The sequence below is a fragment of the Zea mays genome, chromosome 10, assembly GCF_902167145.1.
Source record: "Zea mays cultivar B73 chromosome 10, Zm-B73-REFERENCE-NAM-5.0, whole genome shotgun sequence".
NCBI lineage: Eukaryota > Viridiplantae > Streptophyta > Magnoliopsida > Poales > Poaceae > Zea > Zea mays.
Genome location: NC_050105.1, coordinates 69,531,909 through 69,544,207, shown reverse-complemented (window position 1 = coordinate 69,544,207; position 12,299 = coordinate 69,531,909). Strand labels below are relative to the sequence as shown.

Below are 12,299 nucleotides of genomic sequence, written 5' to 3'. Positions count from 1 at the left end.
ACAGCAAGGCCGACCGAGCCGAGGGACTCCTACGCCTCCGGGATACGGATACCTCACTCGTCACCTTTGCACAGGGCGACTCACGCTTGGTGAAGCGGTTCAGACAACCAACAGGCGAGTCTTAGTGCTCGAGAATGAGGAAAAAACACGGCCCCGTGCCAAAAATACATACATGTGCCTCGACAGCCACAATGAACAAAAACACTGGCATTCAAAGTGCCATTACAAACGGAACTCCGGTTCCACCTCCGCAGGTACGAACAACCCCACTCGATGGGGGGGGCCTGTGGAGCAACAGAAGACCAACGAACGGCGCGCCGTCACCCGCTCCAGCAGCGGCGACGATGACGACTTCTGCTCCGAGGGGCCGAACAGCGGCAGCGATGACCTTAGGGCGAATGCTGCTGCCGGGAGGCCCCCGCCCATGCCCAAACTCGTGAGGCAAGGACGGGCAGAAGGCCGTAGAGTTGGAGGTCGGTCCGTAGGCGGCCCCGGCTATCTCGTCGGCGGAAGAACCTCTTCCAGCTGCCGTGGCAGGAGCCGGCGCCGAGAGCGGCTCCGAAGCCACGCGGGTTCAAGAGCCAGGCACACGGCAGCTGCCAGCGCCACGGACGGCAACCGCCCTTCCCCCCGATCACTGAGGGAAGGAGCGGGCCACCGCCCATGCAGGGGCCGACCCCAACTCGGCACACTCCCCTCCCCAGCCCTGGTGATGAAAATCCTTGAGGCTGAGGGAGGGGCAGAGGCCGCAGCCTGGCTTGCTTTCCCCCGCCATCGAACTGGAGGTCACCATCTTGGGTGACCGCCGGCGGAGGGGTGCAACCGGGCTGCGTGATGAAAATCCTTGAACCCGAACGATGGCTGAAAGGTACCAACTCCCATGGAGTTGCGTTCCCCCAACGACAAGGCGGAAGGACTGCGGGCATCCCCCATCCGGGGGCTCGGAAGGTGGAAAGACACGATGCATAAGGGAGCACGAAGACATGGTCGCCTTTCAAGGGGGTCACCCTCCTTTTAAAGGCGACTCTCCCTACTTGTGTCCCCAGCCGTCGTGGGCTGAGTCTTCTCCAACACGCTCAAAGGTCCTCCCCCTACGGCGCGGGGGCTAGGTCCCACACGTCATGCAAGCCGGCCCAGAGCAGAAGAAGCCAAACCGCCGCGCGTGGTGCATGCAACCGCCCAGCGGTTACAAGTGGCCCTCCACTTTCGCTCAGACCAGCGGGCGAAAGGGCGGGCAGCCATGCAGGCGGCATGCAACCGCGCCAAGTGGGCGCACTTCTCCGACTTCCAACACTCCCAGCATGGAGGCCCAGGCCCACGCGTCATGCAACCGGCGCACCGGTCGCTACGTGCAAGCAACTGCACCGCCACTCACACCACTGTCGCGCCTCCTCGACTGCGGAACCAGCACCGCGACTCGAGGCAACCCTGCGTACGACCCAGCAGTGCCAGCCAGGCGCGACGGTCAATGTGGCCAAAAATGGGCCGGCAATGATGGCGGTGACAGGCGGGCGGGAGCAGCGGTCACGTCGTCAGCCAAGCTTACGTCCCATCCTGGGGCAGTGAGAGAGCCCTCTCTCACGGCGTGAAGACGACGCGCCCGTGTTCCGTTCCTCGAACGGCTCGTGCACGTGCAACGGCCGCCCCGCGAACCGCACGCCCCGTCGCATTAACTCCGCGGCGGGAAAGGCGGCGCCTCTGGCAGGGGAAGCGAGCGACGCTTCGCCTTCGCCATAATGACCGCGTCAAAAAAGGTACGCCACGTCGTTCAATTTCGTATCCTTTTCCTTTTCCTCTTTCTCTCTCTTACGACAGGGACTGGGAAAGGGGGATACCCCAAAAAGGATCCTTCTCTGTGAAGGAACCAGGCTCCGAGCCTCCCTACTGATCAGAGGTTCGAAGGCTGGCCCCACGGAGGGGTTCAACAGCCGCCTCAGAGCGCGTGGGCTCCACACCCACTACTGGTCAGAGGTTCGAAGGTCGGCCCCTCGGAAGGGTTCAACGACCGCCTCAGGCTACTCGGGCTCCGCGCCCACTACTGATCAGGGGTTCGAAGGCTGGCCCTCGAAGGGTTCACAGCCGCCTCAGACGCAGAGCGAGGGATGACCATGGGTACGTTCGATACATAACCAAGGCTCGGGCTACGCTCCCGAGGTACCCTAGGACATTTCCGAGACCAGCGGGAATGATCTTGTAACGGAATCCCATCAGAGGGAGGCATCGAGCCCTCGGACCCCGTCGACAGGGGACCGGGTCCGGCAAATCACCCGCAGGTACTTTTGGGCGCGCCTCTGGGCCTCTAGCCGACCCCTAGCAAATGGGGCACGGACGTTCGCTCGGATTACCCGCCAGCAGCTCACCGGAGACACCATGTTCGGCGCCCACCGAGGGCAACATGGCGCTTTCCCCCCCTCCTCCTTGCGGAAAGGCGACGCAGGGGCGTATGTAAAAAAGTCGAGTCCGTCGCTGATCGTCCTCTCGCCCTGTGCAGAGGCTCGGGGGCTGCTCTCGCAAACCCGGCTCCGGCCAAACCGTTGACAGCGTCAACATACCAGCCCGAGAATTTGGGACCCGACCGTGCACCCGGGCTACGGCCAGCTCGCATGAGGGAACGACCAGACCAGCCAAAGCATTGCGCGAGACATTAAGACCTCGGAGGAGTCAAACCACTCCTCTGAGGCCTCGGGGGCTACACCCGGCGGGTGCGCTCGCGCGCACCCACCGGAACAAAACGCAACCGAGAAAGGCTGGTCCCCTTGCAAAAAAGTGCGACAAAAGCCTCCAAGCGAGTGTTAACACTCCCTTCGAGGCTCGGGGGCTACTATCGGGGACCATAATTAGGGGTACCCTCAAGGCTCCTAATTCTCAGCTGGTAACCCCCATCAGCACAAAGTTGCAAAGGCCTGATGGGTGCGAACAAGTCAGGGATCGGTCCATTCGAGGGACTCGATCACGCCTCGCCCGAGCCTAGCCTCGGACAAGGGCAGTCGACCCCGGAGGATCTCCGTCTCGCCCGAGGCCCCCCTCCAGCAACGAACACATTTCCGGCTCGCCCGAGGCCCTGTCTTCGCCAAGAAGCAACCCTGATCAAATCGCTGCGCCAACCGACCAGATCGCAGGAGCATTTAATGCAAAGGTGGCCTGACACCTTTATCCTGACGCGCGCCCTTCAGTCGACAGAGCCGAAGTGACCGCAGTCACTTCGCCGCTCCACTGACCGACCTGACAGAGGGACAGTGCCGCCTGCGCCGCACCGGCTGCAGTGCCACTAGACAGAGTGAGGCTGACAGGCAGTCAGGCCCGGCCTCAGGCACCATTGGAAACTCCGCTCCGCCTGACCCAGGGCTCGGACTTGGGCTAAGCCCCTGAAGACGGCGAACTCCGCTCCGCCCGACCCAGGGCTCGGACTCGGGCTAAGCCCCTGAAGACGGCGAACTCCGCTCCGCCCGACCCAGGGCTCGGACTCGGGCTAAGCCCCTGAAGACGGCGAACTCCGCTCCGCCCGACCCAGGGCTCGGACTCGGGCTAAGCCCCGGAAGACGGCGAACTCCGCTCCGCCCGACCCAGGGCTCGGACTTGGGCTAAGCCCCGGAAGACGGCGAACTCCGCACCGCCCGACCCAGGGCTCGGACTTGGGCTCAGCCCCGGAAGACGATGAACACCGCTTCGCCCGACCCTAGGGCTCGGACTTAGCCCTGGCCTCAGCCGACGGTCTCCGCCTCGCCCGACCCAGGGGCTCGGACTCGACCACGGCCACTGAAGACAGACTCGACCTCGACCTCGGAGGAGCCTCCACATCGCCCAACCTAGGGCGCGGACCGACCACGTCGACAGGAAGCGCCATCATTACCCTACCACAAGCTGACTCAGGCTACGGGGAACAAGATCGGCGTCCCATCTGGCTCGCTCCGCCAGATAGGCAATGATGGCGCCCCGCACGCTCTGTGACGACGGCGGCTCTCAGCCCCCTTACGGAAGCAAGAGGACGTCAGCAAGGACTCGACAGCCCCGACAGCTGTCCTTCCGCCAGGCTCCAGCGCTTCTCCGACGGCCACGACACCACACGAACCGGGTGCCAAAACCTCTCCGGCTGCCACGACGGCATGTACTTAGGGCGCTAACTCTCCTCCGCTAGACACGTAGCACTCTGCTACACCCCCCATTGTACACCTGGATCCTCTCCTTACGCCTATAAAAGGAAGGACCAGGGCCCTCTTACAGAGGGTTGGCCGCGCGGTGACGAGGACGGGACAGGCGCTCGCGTGAGGCCGCTCGCTCCCTCTCCCGCGTGGACGCTTATAACCCCCTACTGCAAGCGCATCCGACCTGGGCGCGGGACGAACACGAAGGCCGCGAGATTTCCACCTCTCACGCCCATCTCCGGCCACCTCTCTTCCCCCCTTCGCGCTCGGCCTCGCGCCGACCCATCTGGGCTGGGACACGCGGCGACATTTCACTCGTCGGCCCAGGGACCCCCAGTCTCGAAACGCCGACACTATTATATTATTAATATGTGAATCCAACTGCATCTATATTCTATTCGAAAATAGATGAACATCTCAATAACTTAGACTTTCATGAAAGTATTTTTCAAACAAGTCTATGCACGTGATCTAATTCAAGCTTCTAATCTAAATACTTATTTACAATATATTTGTATCCAAAGTTTTTACAGTTCAATCTACAATATATTTGGTTTGCCATAACTTTGGCCGTATAAATGATAAAATGACTGCATTTACGATTATGACACGTTGAACATTTACGATGGTTCAATAGCATTGTCAGTATAAGGGTTAGTTTGGAAACTCTATTTTTTCCAAAGAAAAATAATTTATTTTTTTAGAAAAATAAAAATTCTATGGAAAAATGAGGTTGTCAAACTAGAACTAAATATATAATCAGTGACGGGAAAAAGTGCTATCTTTTTTGCAACAATCTTGGTAGCCCTAGCGAGTGACACTTGGGGCACGTGTTGGTTTATGTCTTGATGTATTAAAACCTACAGAGGCAACTGCAAACATAAACAGGACCCATTTCCTAGTTGAAGTCGTGACGTATGACAGCCATGGAACAAAATTGCATATCCATGCCGACATCGAATGCATTCTCACAGGATACAAGAGAGCCTAGTTCATCCTCTTGATGAGCTCGTTGATGTAGTTCTCACGGTTGCCAGCGTCGCCACCCTCCACATAGTGGTTCCTCTTCTTCTTGAGGCCACCAAGGGGCGCTTTCAGCTTGAATGGCCAGAGGAAGTTGTTGGCCTCTTTGAAGTGTGGGCCAACCGTCATGATCTCGTGAACAAGGTCCTCGATGCAGATGATATTATGCTTCCCAAGGCCCTATAATGAACAGAAGGTAAGCAAAATATACATAAGGCGGAAATTGGAATGTGGATGTAATCAGATTCAGCACGGTAGTTGTGGATGGAAAAACCTCCTCGATGACATTGTTGTTGCTAAGCGGAATCCTCTGCTTGTTCAGCTTCCCATAACCTCTTTTGTAGATCAATTCCCTAACACTCTTCAGGTTCGGGTATCTGGAGAGATGAAAGGTAGATGTTCATGCTTCTGGACATCATAATGATAAACAAGTGGAATTTCTGGTTTGAAAATTATCAGAACTCAGGGATTTGGTGCCACAGGGCTGATTCATGTGAATGTGAATTAATTAATGCAACTCTGGAAAAGTTACTGCAAATATCACACCAATATGCAGGTTATAGTACAGTTAATAAAGGAGCTAAACAGTCTAAACAAATTAAATTAACTGTTGCATTCTTTGAACCCAAAAGCAACCTGAATTCTTGATAATCTTATGAGTGATGCGGCATTTTTTGTGCTTAGATATCCCTTGGGAAGGATCACATTCTTAGGTGGGAACTGATACAAGGGAGTGTGCAGCTGCTGATTACAGCCCCTTCTCAACAGCCGTACTTCAGTGTTTCATTCTCAAAACTGATGAAGCGGCAGCCACAGCAGTGTTGTGTTAAAATGCATCCCAACACTCCAAAAATGCACTCACGGCAGCTAAATTTATACAAACTTACCCATACGCAACATATGGCTCCACCCTCCGTAGCATGTTAATAGTTGCCTTGTTAACCTTGAGAAAGACACCATTGAAGATCTGCCTCAAACGCAGGAGCTGCAAGATCTTGCGGGTCTTGGGGTGCATGGCATTGATACTACACAGCACATTTGACAACAGTCAACACTTGAGCATAGCAACTGAATCAGCAACCATTGGGACAGAGCCATACCCACGGATGCGGACCACAAACAGAAGCTTGGCCTCTGGGCTCACATAGAACCCACCCTTCAACCGAGCCTCACGCTTGAGCTGCACAAGCTCCTTCTCCTGCACAAGTGCAAATGCATAATAAGTAATAACAGATACTCTTAACTCCTATCTTAATAAAGAGGGGCGAATTCTAAAATAAATACTAATTGCCAATGTTATCCTTTTCCCCAACTGAACCAGTGTTGCAACACTCAATGATAGTTTTTTTAGGGAAATTTGGATCCATACCATTAAAAGATCACCACTTTGGATCCATACCATTACTATCTCACTTACATGTGGGTCCACATGAGTCAATGACATGTGGGGTCCATGGTATATATCTAAAGTTTGGATCTTTTAATGGTATAGATCCAATTGTTCCTTTTTTTTAATCATCAAAGGAAAAGCTATGCTGCCAACATGGACAGTGGCCTCCTCGAGTCACGGCAAACTAAATTTCTTTTTTCCTTGCACGAAATCAACGGACACGATCGACATGGCGATAGATACAACAGTCAATAATAGTGCAGCAAATCGCACTTCCAACTAACACTGCTATGCGCGCACCAATTTCAAACGTACGCGATCCCGTACGCGACATCGTCCTAGCGGTCGCAGCTAGGCAGAGCAGGAAGTAGCAATAAGCTGCGAGATGGAGAGGGTGGCACAGATCGTGCTCACCTGGGCGTCGTACTCCTGGGCGTACTGCTTGGCGCGAGCAAATATGATCTTGCGGCTGTCAAGCGCCTCCTTCCTGTCTGCGAGGGCCTTCTCCTTCTTGTCCGCTGCCCACTGCTCCTCCCGCTTGCGCTTGCGCAGCACAGACTCCGGGACCGCCTTCGCCGCGGCCTTCGCCTCCGCCGACGACATCTGCGCAGAGAGCCAAACAGCAGCAGCTCAGATCCGCGCGGAGGGAGACGGAATCGCGTGGACGTGGACGTGCGCGCGCTCGCTATGGTTTTGGTGCCGGAGGGGAGGGGGATGCTGGCGCAGCCGAGATTACCTCGATGACCTGCGAGTCCGTGAAGAGAAGAGGCCGGCCGCCGAGAAAGGGTGATACGGCGGGGCGGCGAGACGTGAGTAGTTTTTGGGAGGGCGAGGGTTTTGACTAGGGTTTCTAACCGCTCGTGTTGGGGGATCGAACGGCTGTGGTTTGGCGGGCTGTTGTATTCGACGGAGTGAGGGGGGAGGGGGGCGAGAAGGAAATGGAATGAAAGAAAATAAAAAGGAATGACGAGTTTGGGCCCGTTCCAGATCGAAGTCCACTGCGGGCCGCAAGATGGACCTTTGATTAGGGGGTGGCGTAGATTCAGTTAGCCTGATCCAGGTTTCTCAATTTTAAAAAGTTAAGCCTGATCAGTTAGTTGTTGGAGAAATGGGTTAATTATCGGATTTCCAAACTGACTGGGCCTTTCACAACTCAACAGTCCAATATTAAGTTTGTGCGAGCTGGGCCTCTTGTGGTGGCTTTATATTACGAAGAAGAAGATTGACAAGCTCATGCAAGAGGTGAGAAGGCTCAAGAAGGAGCCAAGGAGGTGGTGGTCAACTTGGTAGTGTTTGGATGAATGGATGAGTAAGGAAGAAGAGGGATAGGGTGAGATCATTCTAACTTGACCCATGTTTGGTTTAAAGACTCAGAGTCAGAGTCAAGGAATATTCTTCAAAAATAGTGGATGAGGTCATCCCTTAAAAAATAAGGGACGGAGTCCACCCAGGGTTGGTCCCGTTCCATCCCTCGTTGACACCGAACCAAACACATCACAATGATGGGTGTAGCAGCGCTGCCACTGTTCGTTGCGTACGTGCTGCTGCTGCTGGTCTGCTCCTGTGTTCTCTCTCTCTGATCATCTATCATCGATGGGTGTAGCAGCGCTGCCACTGTCCATCTTCTCCAAACACAAATACTAGCTTCTGACTGTAGCTGTCCCCCAAAGCTTAGTGAGCCTCTGTTGCAAGCCACGGCTCTGTTTCAGCCACTCATGAGTTCAGAACAACTCCTACCTTCATGTCACAAACTCACAATCCTCTAAGGAAATACTGAGGTATAACAAGCATGGCTTAGGATAAGGCAGTTGACATTTCTGTTAGAATTATAGGCATTTTCCGTATTATTTTAATTCTATAAATTAACATTATGATGATGACATATAATAAATAATTAACCATAGAAATCGTGATCTTAAATTGATCCATACCAATATGAATCAAGAGAACATAGAGCATGTGAATTATATAAATCATATAAATACGATAAACATGTATACTGACTGAACAAATGAAAATAAACAGATAGAAACATAAATAGCATGACTGTAAAATTAAAACAGACAGATCTATCATATTATAATAAGACATAACAGATAAGATAAAATCATTCGTAAATATGAAACAACATAGATGAATATATGAAACATATATAATCTCCAGAACACAAAACAGTAAGTAAATAAACTGATCATACCCTCCTATGCGCTCTGATGATCCAGATCCTTGGCCAGCTTCCTTTGTCATGTTGAAGATGTTTTGGGCAGTCGCGTAGACGCTCCCCAAAAACCTAATTGCCGATCCTCCGTGCAAGGTCTCGAACGGCACCGGCTTCGGAGGCACCTGCCCTCTTGCTTCTCTGTGCGCGCAGAGTCACGAGATGGAAATACCCTCACTCGGGCGGCTGGACTGTGAGACTGAAAGTGTTTCTCGTGTGTACCGAGTGGCAGGGGTGCTCCTCTATTTAACCTCTCGCAGAGGGAAGTTGAAGGAGAAAGGTCACCGAGTCACGCCAAGAGTCGGCCAGCTCTCGCCAAGTCATGCCATGAGTCGGCCAGCACTCGCCGAGTCATGCCATGAGTCGGCCAGCTGAAGGAGAAGGGTCACTCGGCTGGCTGACGAAGAGACAGGGTCACTCGACTGACGTACGCGGTTAGTGAGTGCTAAAAATTAACACAACCACACCACGCCCGCTCGCCTGCCTGCCTGCCTGCCTCGCCTCGCCACGGCACGCCCGGCCCGGCCCGGCCGGCGGCGGCGCGCGCGCGCGTGGCACGCCCTTGTCCATTTCTTGACTTCTCAAGTTAAGTGGAATAAATCCCACCATATAAGTAAAGGCAAAAGACCCTTGGACTTCCAATGTGGTACTATTGGTATTCTCCACCATTACACACCTTAGAGTTTATTCAATAAATGGGCCAAGCCCATAAAAGATCCAACAATCCCCACCAAACTCTAGGGTTTGTAATGATGAAGTATCAGAATCATAATCCTTTGATATACCAGTTTTTCGATGGAGACTGTTAAGTTGAACATCCATCTAGAATAAGAGTTTCACTCATTCACAACTGAACAATGGACTATGCCTTGAATTGACAGTTTTGTGCGAAATAAGATTCACTCAAATCCTTTGCTGATACTAGGCTGCAAAAGGGTATTCCCGCTTTTTAGAAGCATATAAGTCACACTTCAGTGCCTTTCATGAGTATTTAGGGATTACCCAAGTCCCATAGACTGTGACCAGCAGTCTGACTCATATAGGTGTATTCCTCAAAAGATGTTCTGTAGGACAACATCTCACCTTTATAAGACTCTTGGAATACATTAAGGTAAAAACCATCCTGCCTTACAGATAGGAAAGATGTGCATCAGAAATGAGTTAAAGAAGGGATCTTTCCTCACAATCTACTCCTAGCTTGTTTCTCCACTCTACTTCACGGGATCTCCGATCACATAGAGCAGGTTACCACTAGAGTAGATCTCACATGGGTCTCATACCCATTTCCCTCGATGCACTTTCTATCACATTGCGTGATAGACCCTTAGTGAATTGATCTGCCAGATTATTTGATGTGTGGACATAATCCACAGTTATAACTCCGGAGTTTTTCAACTTTCTGACAGATTTCAATCTCCTCTTAACATGCCTTGTAGACTTCATGTTATTCCTAGAACTGTTAACCTTTGTAATCACCGTTTGGTTGTCACAGTTCATGGAAATAGCCGGTATCGGTTTTTCAACTACCGGTAAGTCCAATAGGAAATCACGAAGCCACTCGGCCTTAGCCCCAGCAGTGTCTAATGCTGCGAGTTCTGCTTCCATTGTAGACTTCGTTAAGATAGTCTGCTTGCAAGACTTCCAGGAAACAGCGCCACCTCCAAACAGAAACACATATCCGCTTGTGGCATAAAGCTCATCAGCATCAGAAATCCAGTTGGCATCACAATAGCCTTCCAGCACTTTTGGGTTTCCGGTATAATGAATACCGTATGTCATAGTACCTTTCAAATACCACAACACTCTCTCAAGAGCACGCCAGTGATCATCTCCTGGTTTCGACACAAACCGACTTAGCTTACTCACAGCATAAGAGATGTCTGGCCTTGTTGCACTTGCAAGGTACATGAGCGAGCCAATGATCTGGGAGTATGTCAATTGATCCCTTGCTATTCTCTGATTCTTTCTTAATAGCACACTGGGGTCATAAGGTGTTGGAGCAGGATCGCAGTCACTAAAACCAAAGCGACTCAATACCTTTTCCACATAATGGGATTGTAACAAAGTTACCCCACCATCAACTTCTCTAACAAGCTTGATGTTTAGAATGACATCAGCCTCTCCCAAATCTTTCATCTCGAAATTGCTCGATAGAAGATTTTTAACTTCCTCAATCACATTGAGATTTGATCCAAAGATCAAAATGCCATCAACATAAAGGCACAGCATAACAGACTCACCCCCACCATACCGATAGTATACACACGTGTCAGATTCATTTACAACAAAGCCAGCTGCTGTAAGAGTATTATCAAACTTTTCATGCATTGCTTAGGTGCTTGTTTTAGGCCATACAATGATTTTATCAACCTGCACACCTTGTTCTCTTGACCATCCACAATGAACCCTTCTGGCTGATCCATATAGATCTCCTCATCCAACTCTCCATTTAGGAAAGCTGTCTTAACATCCATCTGATGAATGATAAGACCATAAGAGGCTGCCACGGCTATTAATGTGCGAATTGTAGTCAATCGAGCCACTGGCGAGTAGGTGTCAAAGAAATCTTCACCCTCCTTTTGGGTATATCCTTTGGCCACAAGCCTTGCCTTGTACCTCTCGATTGTACCATCAGGCCTAAGCTTTTTCTTGAAGATCCATTTGCAACCTATAGGTTGACAACCATAAGGACGGTCAACGACCTCCCAAGTTCCATTAGACATAATAGATTCCATCTCACTCCTTACTGCTTCCTTCCATAAGTCAGCATCAGGAGAGGAATATGCCTCACTAATGGTAGTTGGTGTGTCTTCCACAAGGTACACTATAAAGTCATTACCAAAGGATTTTGCAACCCTCTGTCTCTTGCTCTTTCGAGTGACTATAGTGTCATCCTCCTCAGGGATGTGCACGTGAGAATCCTCAGCATAATCTATAGGAATCGATAGTTCGTGCTCATGGGGAATTATAGTCTCATGACTTGTATCACTGTGTATTCTTCATGGGAAACTCATTCTCAAAAAATGTTGCATCTCTTGATTCCATGATAGTATCAACATACATATCAGGCACATCGGATTTTATAATTAAGAACCTATACCCAGTGCTGTGAAAAGAGTACCCAAGGAATATACAGTCAACAGTTTTAGGCCCAAGTTTACGCTTTTTGTTGATTGGCACATTCACTTTAGCCAGGCAACCCCAAGTGCGTAAATACGAGAGATTTACTCTTCTCTTTTCCCATTCCTCAAATGGAGTGATCTCTTTGTTCTTTGTTGGAATTCTATTCAGGACATGACATGCTGTCAAAATCGCCTCACCCCACCATGCCTTGGATAATCCCGCTGTACTCAACATGGCATTCACCAAATCTGTTAGAGTGCGGTTTTTCCTTTCAGCAATCCCATTGGATTGTGGTGAGAATGGCGGTGTCCTCTCATGAATAATACCATGTTCCACGCAGAACTCATCGAACACATTAGAGAAATATTCTCCACCTCGATCAGACCTTAACCGTTTTATTTTC

General features: G+C 51.2%; 1 protein-coding gene across 1 annotated transcript; it reads right to left on the bottom strand.

The window, feature by feature from the left end:
* Positions 1–4,975: 4,975 nt before the first annotated feature.
* On the bottom strand, positions 4,976–7,427 carry LOC100281971 (60S ribosomal protein L7-like). Its single transcript, NM_001154888.2, has 6 exons — positions 7,292–7,427; positions 6,970–7,158; positions 6,266–6,363; positions 6,053–6,190; positions 5,440–5,542; positions 4,976–5,345 (listed from the first exon to the last, which is right to left on the bottom strand). Exons 2-6 carry the CDS (start codon positions 7,156–7,158, stop codon positions 5,130–5,132), a joined length of 744 nt encoding a protein of 247 aa, NP_001148360.1. The 5' UTR covers positions 7,292–7,427; the 3' UTR covers positions 4,976–5,129.
* Positions 7,428–12,299: the final 4,872 nt, after the last annotated feature.